The following is a 19,242-nucleotide window of genomic DNA, read 5'->3' on the forward strand; positions in this document are numbered from 1 at the left end:
TAATAATATTTATTATTATTATTATTATTATTATTATTATTATTATTATTATTATTATTATTATTATATGGTAGTTACTACTGATCCTCGGAATTCTGACCATCTCAGCACCCCGACGGTCGCGACCTGAGCATTTGGCAACCAGTTCATATTTGCAACCAGTTGCAGTGCCCCTTGATGACATGGTCACCATTTGCAACCTTAATTGTAAGTTGTTTATTTTTATTTTTTCCCCCCTAGAAGATTTCACTTTGTTTTTCAATCGAACCGTACAACTTATATGTTACATTAAAAGTGGGGAAAAAATTCTGAAGTGATTGATCTTAGTCTGATTTCTGGACGTCTCAAAAAGTTGACATTTTAACGGGGTGTGAATAGGAATTAAAATGAAAGTTGAATCGTCAACTCATACCTGACCCGGCTTGGATTTGACTTCTGGCTGGCTCCTAAGGAAGTTCTCCATCAGAGCCACAGCCTGGGAACTTGTGTGCGGCCTCTTTGACTGAACCCAGTCCTGAAGTTTCGGAGGTAAACTGGCCAGGAACTGCTCCAAAATCAAGAGCTCCAGGATCTGATCCTTGGTGTGTCTCTCCGGCTTCAGCCACTGGTGGCAAAGCTCCTGGAGATGGCTTTGGACCTTTCGTGGGTCTTCCACTTCCTGACAGTAGAACTGTCTGAAACGCTGACGTTTCCCTTCCCTTTTCACCGCATCTCCCCTCAAGATGGCGGCCTTCACGCTCTCATAATCCTCTTGATGAATGGTGTCCAGGCTCTGCAAGGCCTCTTCAGCGTCTCCACAAAGGGCCGGCAGGAGATGGGCCACCCACTCTTCTCTGGGCCACCTGCAGGCTGTGGCCACCTGCTTGAAGCAGGCCAGAAAGGCCTTGGGGTCTTCCCAGGGAGAAATCTCCACGTTCCTGCCTGCGTGGATGGATTGGGTCTCAAGAAATGGCTCCCACTGTGCGTCCCAGCTCTCCTCCATCCCAATGAATGGATCTCTTTTGATCTTTGCAGATGGTTCCTAAAGTTGCTTGCTTTGGCCGACTGAATGGGAGAGGCAAGCCTTTCTTCTGATCCCTCCTCTTCCAGTTCTTTTTGAGGCTCCTTTCTCCCCCTGTCTGCTTTCCGAAAGCCAGAGTTGTGTATTTATCCAATTAGATCACTTTTAGCACAATTGGGCTAAGGAATGCCTAACAGGTTAGAGACTCTGAAGAAGGATAAAAAACAAAACAAAAAACCAGACATTGGCTCTCCAAGATTCGCTTTTTAAATTCTAAGAGTAAACATTTGTCATTCTCTCCTCGGGAGCTAGGAAAAAAGGCCACAAGCTACACAACCCACACAGATGCAAAGAATAACAACATAGGGACACTTTATAGACCCACAGGTTTCTCTCCCCCCCTCTCCTTTTGTGCATCAAAAGGGACATGTGGTTGTGAAATGGGCATCATATTCAAGCAAAATGGAATCCTCAACCCCCCCCCAAAATAATACAATTCTTTCTCTAGCTAAAAAAGAGGTATCTCTTTAGCTGCCCCCCACCCCTTTATTTGGGGAAGAGGCCAGGCCCCCTTCTGCTCTCCCCCCAAGAGTCAAAAGCTGAGCTGCCAGCCGGGAGTCACCGCGCTCCCTGTGCGCACACACACGCGCACACACACACACTCGGGGTGCAAGAGCTCAGCGGCGGCCCTGCATCGGCGCACCCCGGGACGGAGAAGGATGGAGATCGGCTCCTTTCTTCTCCTCGCCCCGGAGCCCCGTTGTCCCCGGCCCGCCGAACCTCCCCCTCCCTCCCGCCGCGCTGGAAAGGAAAGCAAAGGATGCGATGCGATGCAACACAATGCAATGCAATGCAACGCAACGCAACGCAACGCAACGCACGCAGCCAGGCTCCGGGACCGGGCTGGAAGGCGGGCAGGCGCGCGCCTTTCCCGGGACGGAGGGGAGGCCTCCCTTTTGCAACGCTCCGCCCGCTATTCTGGAAGAAGCCCCCGCCGCCCACCTCCCCCCTGCAGCGCTGGCGGAGCACGGAGGAGGAGCCCGTACCGCAAGCGGCAAAGAGGAGGCCGCCGATCTTCTCCGCCTGGGGTTCCGCCCGGTGGGGCGGGGAAGCCCGGGGCGCCTTGTGGGGGGGACTCCCCTGCCGACCGGCGGGCTGCGCGGCTGCAGCTGCTCCCGCCTGTCCCCGCCCTAGCTTCTTTGCAGCCGGCGGCGCTCCCGCGGGCGCCCCCTCCCGGACGGCGCCGCAACGGCAGCTTCGCTTCAACCCGAAGAGACGGGGACGCGAAGGAGAACCTTCGAAAGAGTTGTGGGGAGTTGTGGGTTGCGAACTTTCACTCCCGCCTATCCCAAAGGGCTTTTCCAGGAGGCAGCCGGACTTTCTTGGGTTTTTTTTCTTTGAAGACATTTAAAGTGACAAAAAAATCTATTCTATTCTATTATTCTATTCTTTTTAAAAATATATGTTTTATTAATTTTTTAACATAATCACTTTAATATTTGGTAAACAGTGTGTTGTCTGGCTTTATCTTTAAGAAACATTCACTAACAGTTGATTTCTATAATCTATAATCCACATAATCACTTTACTTGATTTCCTCTTTTTCCCCTAATGTTCTTTTTTACCAACCTTAAAGTTAGTACAATTCTTGTTATTTTAATGACAATTGAGTATAAAGTTTTTCTACTACTACTACTACAGATAATAATCACCTCAATATAATATTCCTTTTCTATCTAGTCATTCCGGTTGTCTTGTCCCGCCTATCCCAAAGGGCTTTTTCAGGAGGCAGCTGGACTTTCTTGGGTTTTTTTCTTTGAAGACATTTAAAGTGACAAAAAAAATCTATTCTATTCTATTCTATTCTTTTTTAAAAAATATGTTTTATTAATTTTTTAACATAATCACCTTAATATTTGGTAAACAGTGTGTTGTCTGGCTTTATCTTTAAGAAACATTCACTAACAGTTGATTTCTATAATCTATAATCCACATAATCACTTTACTTGATTTCCTCTTTTTCCCCCTAATGTTCTTTTTTTACCAACCTTAAAAGTTAATACAATTCTTGTTATTTTAATGACAACTGAGTATAAAGTTTTTCTACTACTACTACAGATAATAATCACCTCAATATAATATTCCTTTTCTATCTAGTCATTCCGGTTGTCTCATCATAGATCCTGTTGACAGTTCTTGTTTACGTTTGTTTTTCCCACAGTGTTCAAAACATTCTTACTGGTTAAGATTTTCTCAACGTTAATTACATTTAAATATTTAAGTCTATTTTTTTCTCATGTAAGCCAACCCAATACTTTTACCTTTCTTAAGGAATAAATAAGACTAAAAAAAGAAAAAATTAAAAAAAATTAAAAAGATAGTATGCTATTTAAAATCCCTATTTCCTATATACATATTTCCATTTTTTTGGTTCTTTTTTACCATAATTAAAACTATATTTAATCTTTAAATATTCCATTTAATAAATCTAGTCCTCTAGTCTTTTAACTCTTATTCAAAACATTTTTTTAATCCATTGTAATTTTCTTAAAGTCAACCACCTTTAAATATCTAAAACATTTCCTTTATATAAGCCATTCCAACTCTTTTATATTACTCATATCCAGTGCTTTTTTCTAAAAAAAAAGGTGCCAGAACTCCGTTCTGGGCGTTCTATGAGAAAAAAAGGCCTGCTCATATCAAGAAATAAAATAAAAAGAAAGAAGAAAAAGAAAGTACTGTGTTAATTGAGGGGCTCCTCCGTCTTAAAATCAAATTCATATCCAAAGTTTTTCTATTTCTTTAACCATATTCAAACAGGTGTTTTTTTAAAAAAATATTCTTTCTGATAGGCCCCATTGTCTATTTCAGGGGTAGGCCACCTTGGCTCTTTTATGACTCGTGGACTTCAACTCCCAGAATTCCTGAGCCAGCTTGGCTCAGCTTGGAAACCTCTCCCTTTCCCCTCAGCATGGCTGGCTCTGGAATTCTGGGAGTTGAAGTCCACGAGTCATAAAAGAGCCGAGGTTGCCTACCCCCGTTCTATTTTCTTAATTTTCACTTTAGCTTCTTGGATGAGAAGCGAAACGTCTTCAAAGAAAAACCAGAAAGTCCAGTTGCCTCATGAAAAAACATCTTTGGGACAACCATGACCGGGATGACTGAGAGTCTCCGTAGTCATTCAGCCTACTTGATCTGGACCTGATGCGGTGGCACTTTATGCCAAGGCTTTTCAACCTTTTCACCCATTGTACCACTTTTAGGATATGGCAATATCCGAGTACCACCAGTTGCCTAGCAAGGTGTCAAAAACTCGATGACCAAAAAAAAAAAAAAGGAAAAAAGTGATAAAGTACAGGTAGTCCTTGACTTACAACAGTTCGCTTAATGACTGTTCGAAGTTACAATGGCACTGAAAAAAGTGCCCCCCAAGCCACAGCCGAGCAAGACACTTGCCTGCCCACCCAACGGCGCTCTTCCTCCTGTTCGAGGTTTTCATTGTTATATTTGTTAGGGATTGGCAGCGGGGGTGGGGTGGGGTGTGTTTGGTTTTTATTCCCCCCCCCATCTGCTGGGTGGTTGTAGCAGGTTTTGGTCACTTCACATGACCCTGGGATACTGTGACCGTCATAAATATGAATCAGTTGTCAAGCATCTGAATGTAAATCACAAGACCCTGGAGAGACTGCAACATTCCAGCTGATCGGCGCTTCTTTTGGGCTCAGCAGAAGTGCCAGGATCAGTGCTGCTTTCCAGCTGGAGCCTGGCACTGATCCTGGTGCTTCCACTGAGCCATGACAGCCCCGAAGAAGCGCCGATCAGCTGGAAAGCGACACTGATTCTGATGCTTCCGCTGAGCCCTGACAGCCCTGCAGCTCCAGCCATCTCTCGCTCAGGCTTGTGCGGTGCTGCCACCTGTTCAGCTCATTCCCCTCCCCCGCTACTTTTCTAGGATGGTCGTGTACCACAGGTGGTACCCGTACCACTGGTTGAAAAGCCATGCTTTATGCTGCCATAACAATGATGTGGTTCTGCCCACAGGAGAGGAGTGACACATGCCAAAGTGGCCAGAAATGGATCTTCTTGACAGGAATGCAAGCGATGCTTTGCGAGTACAGGTAGTCCTCGACTTACGACCACAACCGAGCCCAGAGTTGATGTTGCTAAGTGAGAAATTTGTTAAGCGAGTTTTGTCCCGTTTTACCGGACACTGCAGTGAATCACTGCAGTTGTTAAGTTAGGAACAGGGTTAAGTTAGGAATCTGGCCTCCTCACCGATTTTGCTGGTCAGAACATCGCAAAAGACGATCGGTCGCATGACCCCGGAACACTGCGACCGTCGTAGATACGAACCAGTTGACAAACATCCGAATGTAAATCGCATGACATGCTGCAATCGTCATGTGAAAATGGTCGCGAGTCCCTTTTGCCCCCAGGGCTGTTGTAACTTCAAACGATCACTAAACGAACCGTTGTAAGTCAAGGACTACCTGTCAATGCGATGGGGCAACTTGCAAAGGTGCAACGTAAGGTGTGGCTTTTGTGCATGTAGGGCTGTCCCATTTTCCGGTGTCTGTTTGTGGGCGGGTCTACGGTTATATTTATAGGGTGCCCGGTTGTGTGTGGTTCTTAGTTGTTAATTAGGGTGTTGATGGCCAGCTATAACTTCTCATAGCCGTAAAGCAGGTTACTCATGTGACCAACTTGACTTTAAGTGCTTTTTTGGCAATGGCCATTAAGCAAATTAACGGTTCTCTCTGGACTGGACGTAAAGGCTAATTTTCAGCACTGTCATACAACACGACCGTGGGATTGCTGCAAACGGGCATACTTGCAGCTTGGTTGCTGAGAGCTCAAACCATTGCCCCCCTTCCCCCCAGTCATCATAACTTTGAATCTGGGTTGTAAATACTCTGAAAAGTCCGTCATAATTTTGAACAGTCGCAGAGCAAGCAATCATAAGTTAAGAACTATCTGTGTTTCAGTCCAGAAGTGTCTATATGGGGGGCAGATGTGCATAAGGAACGGTTGCTGGAATTGGGAATGTCTAGTCTAATGAAGAGAAGGACGAGGGGGGAACATGATAGCAGTGTTCCAATATCTCAGGGTTATTAGAATTGAGCAGCTTTCCCCAAATCTGATGAGGATTAGAGGAGACGTGATAGCACGATAGGACAGTGTGCCAATATCCAGGGCTTGCCCCAAAGAAGAGGGAGTCAAGCTATTCTCCAAAGCACCTGAAGGCAGGACAAGAAGCAACGGATGGAAACTAATCAAGGAGAGAAGCAACCTAGAACTAAGGAGAAACTTCCTGACAGTGAGAACAATTAACCAGTGGAACAACCTGCCTCCAGAAGCAGTAGGTGCTCCCAACACTGGAAGTTTTTAAGAAAAGACTGGACAGCCATTTGTCTGAAATGGTATAGGGTTTCCTGCCTGAGCAGGGGGTTGGACTAGATGACCTCCAAGGACCCTTCCAACTTTATTATTATTGTTGTTGTTGTTGTTGAAGCCCACAAGTCATAAAAAGGCCAAGTGTGAAGACCCTTGCTTTAAACTCTCCCACACTGTAGAGCAGAGGTGGTGACTGATGGCCCCTTTATGACATGTGGACTTCAATTCCCAGGATTCCTGGCTCAGGAATTCTGGGAGTTGAAGTCCAAGAGTCATAAAAGGGCCATTGTTCCTCACCCCTGCCATAGAGGGCCTTGGCCTCCAATGTCCTTTTCGCTCTGCTTCTATAAGATCCCAATGTATCATTGTTCTGCGGGAACACCATAATCTCTGAAAAATTGGTCAACGATTGAATGAGTGATTCCAGTCAATGGAGGACTTCAGCTTATCTGGGAGAGCCTCTGAAGCCATAGTGAGCTTGGACTGAAAAGGGAAAAGCAACAATAAGGAAAGAAGAAAAGAAACTTCACAGTCAGAGTTACAATACTTCTAATTTCCTTTTAATTAGTTTCTATGACCCACATTAGCCTCTCAATGTGGTAATTTTGAGGGAACAAGCGACAACAGCCTTCAGCGTAAGAAACTCCACTGAAGCAAAATTAACCTAAAAACACAATGAAATTGGAAAAAAAAAATGATTTTCTTACTTTTTTTTCTCCCATTTGCTCCCATTCCTATATTATATACTATTGGACCATACAAACATAAAGTTGAGCTCAGCTCTTGTTAATGTCACACAACGTGTCCATTTTTCTCGCTTGGCACCAATACCTGCCTGATTTACTACTACTGTCTTCTGGGATTTATTTATTTTTTAGACCCCCAATATGGCCTGCAGCCCTGAGATTTCCTTGTGGTCTCCCATCCAAGTGCTAAAAAAGATCTAACCACTCTCAGCTTTCTGGGATAGCCCAAGATTTGCTATTAGGGGTGCACAAATAATCCTGCACATGACTTTTTCCTACATGATTTCAGATCTGGGGTCCAGACTGACAAAGGTGCGTTCTAGAGAGAGAGATGTTGGCAGGGACTATGGGGAAAAACCAAGTATGTTGGTTTGTGGTGACGGCCCCTAAGGGGAGACAAGGAAAAGAAGGAAAAACGAAGGGCAGGGTGAATAACTGCCAGTGCCAAGGCCCTGGGTTGTGTAACATCCTACAGACTCGCCCCCCCCATCTTCCAAGCACTTTACCTATCAGCTACGATTTGGGAAGGGAGTTAATGGCACACACCCCATTAAGTGGGAAGAAGACAGCTAAGTAGGGCTTGAGTGCTGTCCGACTCACCCCATAAAACGCCTCTGGATTTTACCTCAGTCAAAACCTGAACAGGCCCAGTTCCAAAGGTCAGGGTTTTTTCCCCCCAAATTGCAGACTATCCAAAACGGTTCAACCAAACTTCCAAAACGCACCATGTTTGTTTCAACTAAAAAAAAAGAAAGGGCAACTTTCTTATTTGGTGCCCAACCATATTGTGAGGCCAGCGTTTTCCAACCTTGGCAAGTTGGGTGGACTTCAACTCCCAGAATCCCCCATTTTGCCAAGGTTGAGAAACAGCACGTTAGGCAGCAAAAACGCCACCTTTACACAGACTCCCTATCTTCTATCAACGGCCTCGCCGAGTTGCTACGGTGAATAGCTGAAAGATCCTAAACCCCTGAGACTATCAACTTCACAGACATTCAATAACCCCTCGTCACCCAGCCGAGAACCCACCCAACTTAAAGTCCCAGATACAAACATCAGGAACGTCCCAGCCAGGCGATGGGTGCTTCTCCTACACAAGTGCTGGACAGATGTCAAGAGCTGGAGACCCACCAAGTGCTTCTCAAGGGCCTGCAGATTTACAAAGCCAACCTTCCTGAACCTAGTTATTTTCAGAGATCAAGTACCATTCCTGACACTTTCACCCAAAGAGGCCCGTGGAGGCCACGGGGTTAGGAAAGGATGCCTATGGTCCCACTTCCCAAATCAGAGCACTCCATTCTCCGTTCACGAAATTTCTTTCGCTGGTTCCTCCTCCTCCTGCTCCTCCGCCACCTTGTGACTGTTTAGGGCTTCCCGGCTGTGGATTTTCTGGTGCTTTGTGAGAACCGCATGATGGGGGAACCGTTTCCCGCAGATGGCGCAGAGGTGCGGCCTCTCCCCCGTGTGGACTTTCCGGTGCCGGATGTGGCTGGCCTGGTTCGAAAAGCACTTCCCGCAGGTGGCACACTTAAAGGGCTTCTCGCCCGTGTGAATCCTCTTGTGCACCATCAGAATCTGCCACTGCCTGAAGCTCTTCCCGCACTCGGAGCACGTGAAGGGCCTCTCCCCCGTGTGCACCCGGTGGTGCCTGTCCAACTGGGAGGACGTGTTGAAGGACTTCTCACAATCCGGGCATCCGAAGGGTTTCGCCTCCCCGGAGCAGGAACCTTCCTGCCTCTTAACGGTCAAAGCGCGACCGCCAAAGGCTTCCCCGGGCTGGGTCCACCGGAAGGGCTTCTCCCCGACGTGGACTTTCCGGTGGTTGAGCAGCTGAGACTTCTGGGCGAAGCTCTTCCCGCACTCCAAGCAGCCCACAGGCTCCTTTTTAGCATGGACTCGGTAGTGCCTGGTAAGGACCCAGCTGACGGTGAAGCTCTTCCCGCACCGATCGCACGAATAGGGCCTCTCGCCCGTGTGGGTCCTCTGGTGCACAACCAGGGCCGATTTGAAGCTGAAGCACTTCCCGCAGCTCTGGCAGGCAAAGGGCTTTTCGCCTGTGTGGGTCCTCTGGTGCGCGGCCAGCACCGTGCTCCGGCTGAAGGTCTTGTTGCAGACGGAACAGGTCTTCTTCCCCCGGATCCGGTACCGTTTCTTGACCACCGGTGGGCTGAGGTTTCTCTCTTCTCCTGCCAGAGGGAGGATTTCGACCGTGGGTTGACTTGAGCCATCTTCTCCCTTCTGCTTCAAAACAGCATCGGGGCTCACCGAGGTGTCTCTGCCCACCTGGGGTTTGGGGAGACTGTCCCAAGGACTCCCTTGGAGTTTGACGGACTCGTCGTCCTCTCCCTGGGAATCCGCCTCTTTCATCTCCGTGATCCATTCATCAGCGGCTGGAACAGAGTGGAAAAAAGAAGTTACTCAAAGAGCCAAGGGCCTTCTTGTGGAAAACGAAAGAACTCTTATGAATTCCAGAGGGGTTTAGCAGAGAGGTTTATTTGCGCAGGTTCAGAGGCATATGGAGACATGCAATTCTGAACGAGGAGGGTGGGATTAGACTTCAGTTTTTATACTATCCTTCTTTTAGGAACAAAGGGACTACACATGGTAATACACTGTAATACATTTGGATCGTTTCTCACGGGCATACAATGGAAGGTTTTGCTACATACGAAGTATCCATGTGCAATGCGCATTTGGTTAGCCACATATTACTGACACAGAACTTTCCCAGTGAATTTTCCCAGTGATTATGCATTACAGCATTATTCTAGCAATTATGCAGACAAATCATTATTCTAGTTATGCAGACAAATCATTATTCTAATAATTGTTCATTTTACTACATTAGCCTGATTTTCAGATCAACAACAATCTGGGTCTCTCACGAGCTAAGTTGCTGACTCCTGCTGGACCGATGCTCAGCCTCTGGAGCTTTAGGAAATGCTATTTATTGATTTGTTTCTACACCGTTTCATTGCATTTCTAGACCAGGTAACTGCCACTGTTCCCCAGGCAATGGGTCAGTTGGATTTACAGTAGTGGCCAAAATTGTGGAAACCTTTTGGAAAAAGTGTACAGTAGAAATGCAACCTTTGGTTAGGTTTCCACCCATTTTTCTTCTATTTTCTTTATAACTGTAGCCTTGTTCACTTCATAATACTATTTTACATCGCTTTCTGGGCAACCAGTCGACTCTTTTGCACCATTACTTCAATTTTATTACGTTTTACAAGCTCACTAAAATGAACGAACACAAAAAACCCCCAACCGACTTGATAGCCATCACATATCACACTGACAAATGTCCTCCTCTCAGCTTCAATACATGACATCAGTAACTGAATCCTACTGTGATCTGATTGGCTCGTTGCCAAAACAAGATGACGCCTGATTGGCTATGTAAACCAGACATGTCAAACACAAGGCCCGGGGGCCCGGATGCAGTCTGCGAAGTGGTTTCATGTGGCCCGCGAAGCCATCCTGAAAACAGTGAGGGAACGGCCCTCGCTGCCTTGGCCCTGGCCCAGGCCGGCCGGGAGCCAATGTACAATTTTGTGGTGGCCATCTATGCTGAAACGCATTCAGTCTTAGCTCCACAAGGCCGTCTGGAAACAACGAGGAACCAGCCGCTGCCGCGTCGGCCCCGTCGCTTGGGTGCATGCTGGGGAGGTGTCACCCTTTGTGAGGAATGAAGAAATGCACCATCGCCTGGAACTGGCCAGCAAATGGCCCTCGCCTACTTCACATATCCGGCTTGATGGGCTCCGGGGGAGGGGTTTTAGCAGGCAGTGAGGCTCCTCCAGTGGACCATTCCTTGGCACTTGCCCTGGTCCCAACCCCTTCTGCCAGAGACCCCCAGATCTGTCCCACTCCTGCCCAGGCCCCCACAGGCACCCTTGACGTGAACGATGTAGAGCTGGCCACACCCACCCAGTAGGCCACACCCACTCCATCCACACCCACCCTGGCCACACACACCCCACCCACCCCCGAGGGCAACCGCAATGCTGATGTGGCCCTTAGTGAAATTGAGTTTGACACCCCTGCTCTAAACACTCATGCTCCTAGGCTACAATCAGATGAAGGAAAGCTACCTGATATCAACCTAAGCAAGTTGTGCTTCCTTTTTTCTAGTTATTTGGCTATAACATTTCGCAGAATACAGTACAGATAATTGAACAAACTTTGTTGCATTACATTCTTGATTAAATTATCTTTCCATTGATATATAATTTTATGGTACTACTCCCCCCCCCAAAGAAAGTGGTGTCATTAGCCATCAAACCTCAAAAATACACTTTTCCCAAAAGGTTTCCACAATTTTGGCCACTACTGTACTATACGTCAGCCCTTTCAGGTAGGCCAGATCAGGAAACAGACTCCACAAGAAATGCTGGGATTCATCTTTACTGATCTAGACTACAATAATAGAAGTGGAGAGCCACACAGTCTTTCCTCTCCTTCTTATTCTAAAAAGTGGGGTTTTGTATGCTGGCTGGGTTATTCTGGGAGCTGAAATCCACATACCTTAATAGCAATAGCATTTAGGCTTATATACTGCTCTATAGTGTTTACAATGTCAAAGCATTATTTGCATATTTGCCCTCAACAATCTGGGTCCTCATTTTACCGACCTTGGAAGGGTGGAAGGCTCAGTCAACCTTGAGCCCAGTCAGGATCGAACTCCAAGACTGTGGGCAGAGTTTGCCTGCAATACTGCACCTTAACCACTGCACCACCAGGGCTCTTTTAAAGTGGCCAAGGTTGAGAAACACTGCTAAGTAGAGGCAAGGCAAAGCTTAAGTTTCTTTCTAATATTTTTTTCTCTCCGTGGGCTTAAATAGAACAGAATAGCAGAGTTGGAAGGGACCTTGGAGGTCTTCTAGTCCAACCCCCTGCTCAGGCAGGAAACCCTAAACCAGGGGTAGGCAACCTTGGCTCTTTTATGACTCGTGGACTTCAACTCCCAGAATTCCTGAGCCAGCCATGCTGAGGGGAAAGGGAGAGGTTTCCAAGCTGAGCCATGGCTGGCTCAGGAATTCTGGGAGTTGAAGTCCACGAGTCATAAAAGAGCCAAGGTTGCCTACCCCTGGTCTAAATACAAATGGCTGTCCAATCTCTTCTTAAAATCTTCTGGAGCATTCACATCTTCTGGAGGCAGGTCGTTCCACTGGTTAATTGTTCTAACTGTCAGGAAATTTCTCCCTAGTTCTAGGTTGCTTCTCTTTTTGGTTAGTTTCCACCCATTGCTTCTTGTCCTGCCTTCAGGGGCTTTGGAGAATAGCTTGACTCCCTCTTCTTTGTGGTAGCCCCTGAGTTATTGGAACACTGCTATCATGCCCCCCCTCGTCCTTCTCTTCATTAAACTAGACACACCCAATTCCAGCAACCGTTCCTTATATGTTTTAGCCTCCAGTCCCCTGATCATCTTTGTTGCTCTTCTCTGTACTCTTTCTAGAGTCTCAACATCTTTTTTACATCGTGGTGACCAAAACTGGATGCAGTATTCCAAGTGTGGCCTTACCAAGGCATTGTAAAGTGGTATTGACACTTCACGTGATCTTGATTCTATCCCTCTGTTAATGCAGCCTAGCACTGTGTTGGCCTTTTTGACAGCTGCAGCACATTGCTGGCTCATATTTAAGTAATTGTCCACTAGGACTCTGAGATCCCTCTCACAGTTACTACTATTGAGCAAGATACCTTCTATACTATACCTGTACATTTGGTTTTTCTTGCCTAAATGTAGAACCTTACTTTTTTCATCACTGAATTTCATTTTGTTGGATAGCGCCCAGTGTTCAAGTCTGTCCAGATCCTCCTGTATCCTAAGCCTGTCTTCTGGAGTATTGGCTATTCCTGCCAGCTTGGTGTCATCCGCAAATTTGATGAGTTCCCCATCTATCCCCTCGTCCAGATCATTGATGCTAACCCATTTGCCTTACCTTCTGAATTGCCCCCGTCCTTTTCCTCCTCCTCTTGCTTGATCTTGCAATCGAACTGCCTCTCTGCGGGGATGAATGGTGTCTGCTCAGAGGTGGGGAAACTCCCAGCCGCCTCCTGGATCAGCCCTGGCCCCTGCAAGAGCCCAAAATCTGACTTAGGAACACACAGGTGGCCCTTGATGTACGACCGTTCATTCAGCAACTGTTCAAAGTTAGAACAATCTTTTTATTTATTTATATATATATATAATTAGTTAAAGCAGTGGTTCTCAACCTTTTTAATGCCGCGACACCCAACCGGTCGTAAGTCGAGGACTAAACCGGTCGTAAGTCGAGGACTAAACCGGTCGTAAGTCGAGGACTACCCAACCGGTCGTAAGTCGAGGACTACCCAACCGGTCGTAAGTCGAGGACTTTCCCTGCCCGGGAGCGCCGCGCATGCGTGGTTCCGCCCCCTGCGCCGGCCGAGGCGTAACTGGCAAGCGGCAGAGACGGAGCAGGCCGACCACCAGCTGGCCCAGCTCAAGGGAGGTAAGGCACCCGCCGGAAAAGGGAAAAAAAATGGCAGACAGCCTTGCTTGGCGACCCCCGTGAAATGGTCGATCGATCCCAAATGGGGTCGCGCCCCATAGGTTGAGAACCGCTGAGTTAAAGGGAGACTAGTATAGCTATTTCGAGCTATTTAGCTCTCATCAGCTAGCCATACGCTCCTAGATTGGGGCTGAAAGGCAAAAGCAATCGTAACAGTAGACCAGGTGCTCTATTAGACCGGTTTCACTGGAAAACACTTACTATATATCTTCCCTGGCTTCAGCTGACAGAAGTGAGGAGAACATGTGGCCTAGAGGTTAATACAGCTGCCTAACATGCCAGCTGCCCAGGTTCGAATCTCAGAAAGGAATGGCTAGCTGATGAGAGCTAAATAGCTCGAAATAGCTATACTAGTCTCCCTTTAACTCTTTGTCAGCAAAATCTAAATTTACATATATATACATACATACATACATACATATAATTTTTATAGGGTTAGGATTAGGGTTAGCGTTTTTTAAAATAACATTCTTAATATTTAGCAAACAGCATGTTGTCTGGGTTTGTGTATTTAAAAAATAATAATAATTAATTTCTATATTATCATAATCAATGTTAGTTAATCGCTCAATAATCTTCTTCTTAGTATATATACAATGTTACATAGTACATATCACGTTCCTTTCTCTCTAACTCGTTTTTCTAGCCATTGATAAAAACCGTCCCCTGTTCTAAAGTACACTGAGTCTTCTTTCCCTTTTATCTTTAATGTCAATCTGTCCATTTCCGCAGAATCTAAAATTTTCTTAGTTAGTTCTCCTTCCGTTGGTTAAGTTTTCATTTCCTCAATATTGGGCAAATACAATTCTTGTTGCAGTTAATACGTGTCAAATTGAGTATATACAATCTTTCTCATAGTTTCCTCCTATGATGCCTAATAGAAACAGTTCTGGCTTAAAATCTATATGGGTTTTTTAGTCATTTTTTCCAACCATATGTGTATTTCTGACCAAAATCTTTTAGCTTTAGGGCTAAACCTTTTAGAGACCGAGTCCCCAAAAACTGGCCCCGCCCCCGCTTCACCCCCACCCCGTCCCCTGCCCCGCCTGCCCGCAGGGCCACTCAACGCCTCCAGGACCCGCCGCAGATCACCCAGCAGCACCATGGCGGCCACGCCCTCTGCCTGTGCCCCACAACATCAACTGTGTGCAATGGGGCGTGGGGGCAGAGTCTTGTCTATGCTGCCTGGCTGCCATGTCCTTGGCTGCGCTGCTCCGTGTGGGCCACACTCGGGGGACGACTCTCCTCCAGGGGGGCTGCTGGTGAGGAGGGGGTCGTGGGGGGAGTCGAGGCTGGGGCAACAGCACGTGTGCCCACACAGAGGGCTCCGAGTGCCGCCTCTGGAACGCGTGCCATAGGTTCGCCACCACTGCTTTAGGGCTTTTAGCTTTTGATAATAACTACCAGTTTTTTGTTTACATTTCCAACACTTGTTTGACGTGTTTTTAAACATTGTCGCTAATCGCACCGGTGTTAAACGCCATCTGTAAAGTTAGGACAATCTTGACTGGTTACAACTGGTCCTGGCCTTCCCAGTACCCTCCAGGTCACGCGATTGGGATCTGGACTCTTTGGCAACTGGTTTGCATCCATGACTGGTTGCTGGACCCTGTGACCGTCGGATCACCAACTGCCATCTTCCCCGCCAGCTTCCTGAGAAAGTCACTGGAGAAACTGACAGGGAAGGTGGAAAGCTGTTGGGATAGATCTCCCCCACCCACGTACCCTCACAGCACATTCCTGTGCTGCCCCCCTCAAACCCCGCCACTCCCACACCCACTTGGCAGCCCTTCCTGCTGGCTTGAGGCTTACGATATCCTGCCACCTTCCCCACTGACTTTGACTGCGGGACGACGGCAGGAAATCGCCTTGCCTAACAACTACGGGATTCAGTTAACATCGGCAACAAGGACTGCAAGGACTGGCTGTGGCTCTCTTGCGGTATACAGTAGTGGCCAAAATTGTGGAAACCTTTTGGGAAAAGTGTACAGTAGAAATGCCACCTTTGATTTAAGTTTCCACCAATTTTTCTTCTATTTTCTTTATAACTGTAGCCTTGTTCACTTAATAATACTATTTTACACCGCTTTCTGGGCAACCAGTCAACTCTTTGCACTGTTACTTTAATTTTATTACGTTTTACAAGCTCACTAAATGAAAGAACAACCAACTTGATAGCGATCACATAACACACCGACAAATGTCCTCCTCTTAGCTTCAATACATGATATCAATAACTGAACCCTACTGTGATCTGATTGGCTCGTTGCCAAAACAAGATGACACCTGAATGGCTCTCTAAACACTTGTGCTCATTGGCTACAATCAGATGAAGGAAAGCTATCCGATATCAACCTAAGCAAGTTGGGCTTCCTTTTTCTGGTTATTTGGCTATAACGTTTCATAGAATACAGTACAGATAATTGAACAAGCTATGTTGCATTACATTCTTGATTAAATTATCTTTCCATTGATATACGATTTTATGATACTACTCCAAAAAAAGAGTGGTGTTATTAGCCATCAAACCTCAAAAATACACTTTTCCCAAAAGGTTTCCACAATTTTGGCCACTACTGTACATACACAACTAGGAAACTGCCTGAAAAGTTCCCCGTGCTTGTATTGTACCACCATCGGCAGCCCTCGGGATCAACTCGCTGCGGCCAAGTTGCCATGGTCAACTCACCACGGCCAATTCGTCCCAGCCAACTTGCCACGGGATAACTCGTCACGGCCAACTGGCTACAGGACCCTTCGCTGTGGGACAATTCAACAATTCAATGATTTAGAATAAGTTAAAAAAAAAACATTTTAATTTTTTTGTCGTTCGCGTTTCACTTTGTCTCTTCTTGGGCATCCTTTCCTTAATGATTCTATGCCAGCGTTTTTTCGATATTAGTGTAACTCTTGTCCCCCAGCAAGTTGTCCCATGGTGAATTGGCCGCAGCGAATTGTCGTAGATCGCAATGAGGGGGCCGTCCTGGCCTGAAAACTGTCAAATTAGTCCCTTCCAAATGTTTGTTGCTTCTGTTTCGAACTACAAACCCGCACCTTAATATTTAGCTAGTCCTGGACCAGGGGTAGGCAACCCTGGCTCTTTTATGACTCCTGGACTTCAACTCCCAGAATTCCTGAGCCAGCCATGCTGAGGGGAAAGGGAGAGGTTTCCAAGCTGAGCCAGGCTGGCTCAGGAATTCTGGGAGTTGAAGTCCACGAGTCATAAAAGAGCCAGGGTTGCCTACCCCTGGCCTAGCCGTATCTTCCCTGCCAGACGTGGCCATTTGTATTTAGAGCAGGGGTAGGCAACCTTGGCTCTTTTATGACTCGTGGACTTCAACTCCCAGAATTCCTGAGCCAGCCTGGCTCAGCTTGGAAACCTCTCCCTTTCCCCTCAGCACGGCTGGCTCAGGAATTCTGGGAGCTGAAGTCCACGAGTCCTAAAAGAACCGAGGTTGCCTACCCCTGTCCTGGACTTACAATCTTTCATTTAGTGACTATTCGAAGTTACAACGGCACTGGAAAAAGTGACTTGTGACCGTTTTTTTACACTTACAAGCATTTCGGCATCCTCATGGTCACGTGACCGTAATTCAGACACTTGACAACTCGCCCACATTTACGACGGTTGTAGCGTCTCAAGAGTCATGTGATCTCCTTCCAACAAGCAAAGTCAAAGGGGGACGCCAGGTTTACTTTACAACCGTGTTACTGACTTAACAACTGCAGTGATTCGCAGCTGTGGTTAAAAAAAAAGTTGTAAAATGGAACAAAAGTCACCCAACAACTGTCACGTCAGCAACAGAAATTTTGGGCTCAGTTTGAGGACTAGCCGTACTTATTTTAGTTGTCAAGTTCTTAAAACTGCCCAAGTCCCTCGCACTCTGTGGATGCTTTTACAAAGAATGAAATTCAGCTGATCCAAAACGCTTCACTCTGACTCTCTTGTTATATTACAAATGCAGCTAATTTTCAAGTGAATAATTGAACTAAAGAGCCTCTTGATGTGGGTGAAGAAGGAGAGTGCAAAAGTTGGCTTGAAACTCAACATTAAGACAAGCAAGACCATGGCATCCGGCCCTCTCAATTCCTGGCAAATAGATGGGGAAGAAATGGAGGTAGTGACAGATTTTATCTTCCTGGGCTCCAAGATCACCGCAGATGGGGACTGCAGCCGAGGAATTAAAAGACGCTCACTCCTGGGGAGGAAAGCTATGGCAAATCTAGACAGCATACTAAAAAGCAGAGACATCACCCTGCCAACAAAAGTACAGTACGTATAGTCAAGGCCATGGTTTTCCCAGTTGCAATGTATGGCTGTGAAAGTTGGACCATAAGAAAGGCTGAGCGACAAAGAATTGAGGCCTTTGAACTATGGTGCTGGAGAAGACTCCTGCGAGTCCCCTGGACTGCAAGGCGATCAAACCGGTCAGTCCTAGAGGAGATCAACCCTGACTGCTCTTTAGAAGGCCAGATCCTGAAGTTGAAACTCAAGTACTTTGGCCACCTAATGAGAAGGAAGGACTCACTGGAGAAGAGCCTCATGCTGGGAAAGATTGAGGGCAATAGAAGAAGGGGACGACAGAGAATGAGGTGGCTGGATGGAGTCACTGAAGCAGTAGGCCTGAGCTTAAATGGACTCCAGAAGATGATAGAGGACAGGAAGGCCTGGAGGAACGTTGTCCATGGGGTCGCGATGGGTCGGACACGACTTCGCAACTAACAACAACAACTAGCAACCTAATCCACATTCAGTAACAATAAATGCTGGGATTGTGATCTCCAAGCCATACCTCATACGACTCTGATTTGACATCCTGCTGGCTCCTCAGGAACTCCTCCATCAGGGCCACCGCCTGGGAACACGTGTCTGGTCCTCCTGCCCGGATCCAGCTCTGGAGGTCCGATGGGAGGCTGGCCAGGAACTGCTCCAGGATCAGCAGCTCCAAGATCTGCTCCTTGGTGTGTCTCTCCGGCTTCAGCCACTGGAGACAAAGCTCCTGGAGCTGGCTGTGGATCCTCCGGGGGTCTCCCACTTCCTGGCAGCAGAACTGCCTAAAATGTTGGCGCTGCATCTCCATTTTCAAGGCTTCCCCTCGCAAGATGGCGCCCTTCACTTTCTCATAGTCCTCCCGATCTCTGGCTTCCAGACTTCGGAAGGCCTCTTTGGCTTCTCCACTCAGTGCTGGCAGAAGATGGGCCACCCACTGTTCTGAGGGCCACTGGCAGGCCTGGGCCACCTGCTCAAAGGACGCTAGAAAGGCCTTGGTGTCTTCCCAAGGAGAAGCCTCTGAGAAACCAGGGTTGCCCGCTCCTTTGTGGGCGGGCTGCAGGGTCTTGAGGAACTGCTGCCACTGGGCTTCCCAGCGTTCTTCCATCCCGTGGAACGTCTCTCCTTTGCTTGCTTGCGGCGCTCCCCACCCCGGCTCCTCGGAAACCGACGGAGGCCGAATTTCGCAGGGGAGTTTTCCTAGATCCGTCTCTTCCAATTTTGGCTCTGAAATATACAGGGGCTGAACTGGATTGGCGAGATTTCCTGCTTCTCCTTTCCACTGGGGATCAGCAC

The 19,242-nt window shown here is 47.1% G+C and overlaps 1 protein-coding gene across 1 annotated transcript in view; it reads right to left on the reverse strand.

Annotated features, from left to right (window-relative positions):
• The window catches only part of LOC107295170 (zinc finger protein 721-like), a 112,995-nt gene extending 112,013 nt beyond the window's left edge, over positions 1 to 982 (reverse strand). Inside the window, exon 1 of the mRNA XM_029285782.1 lies at positions 413 to 982. Within this exon, the coding sequence (XP_029141615.1) occupies positions 413 to 982 (570 nt within the window). The remainder of the gene's footprint in view (positions 1 to 412) is intronic.
• Between the last annotated feature and the right edge of the window lie 18,260 nt (positions 983 to 19,242).

The sequence above is a fragment of the Protobothrops mucrosquamatus genome, unplaced genomic scaffold (assembly GCF_001527695.2).
Source record: "Protobothrops mucrosquamatus isolate PMUCROS unplaced genomic scaffold, P.Mucros_1.0 scaffold2246, whole genome shotgun sequence".
Lineage (NCBI taxonomy): Eukaryota > Metazoa > Chordata > Lepidosauria > Squamata > Viperidae > Protobothrops > Protobothrops mucrosquamatus.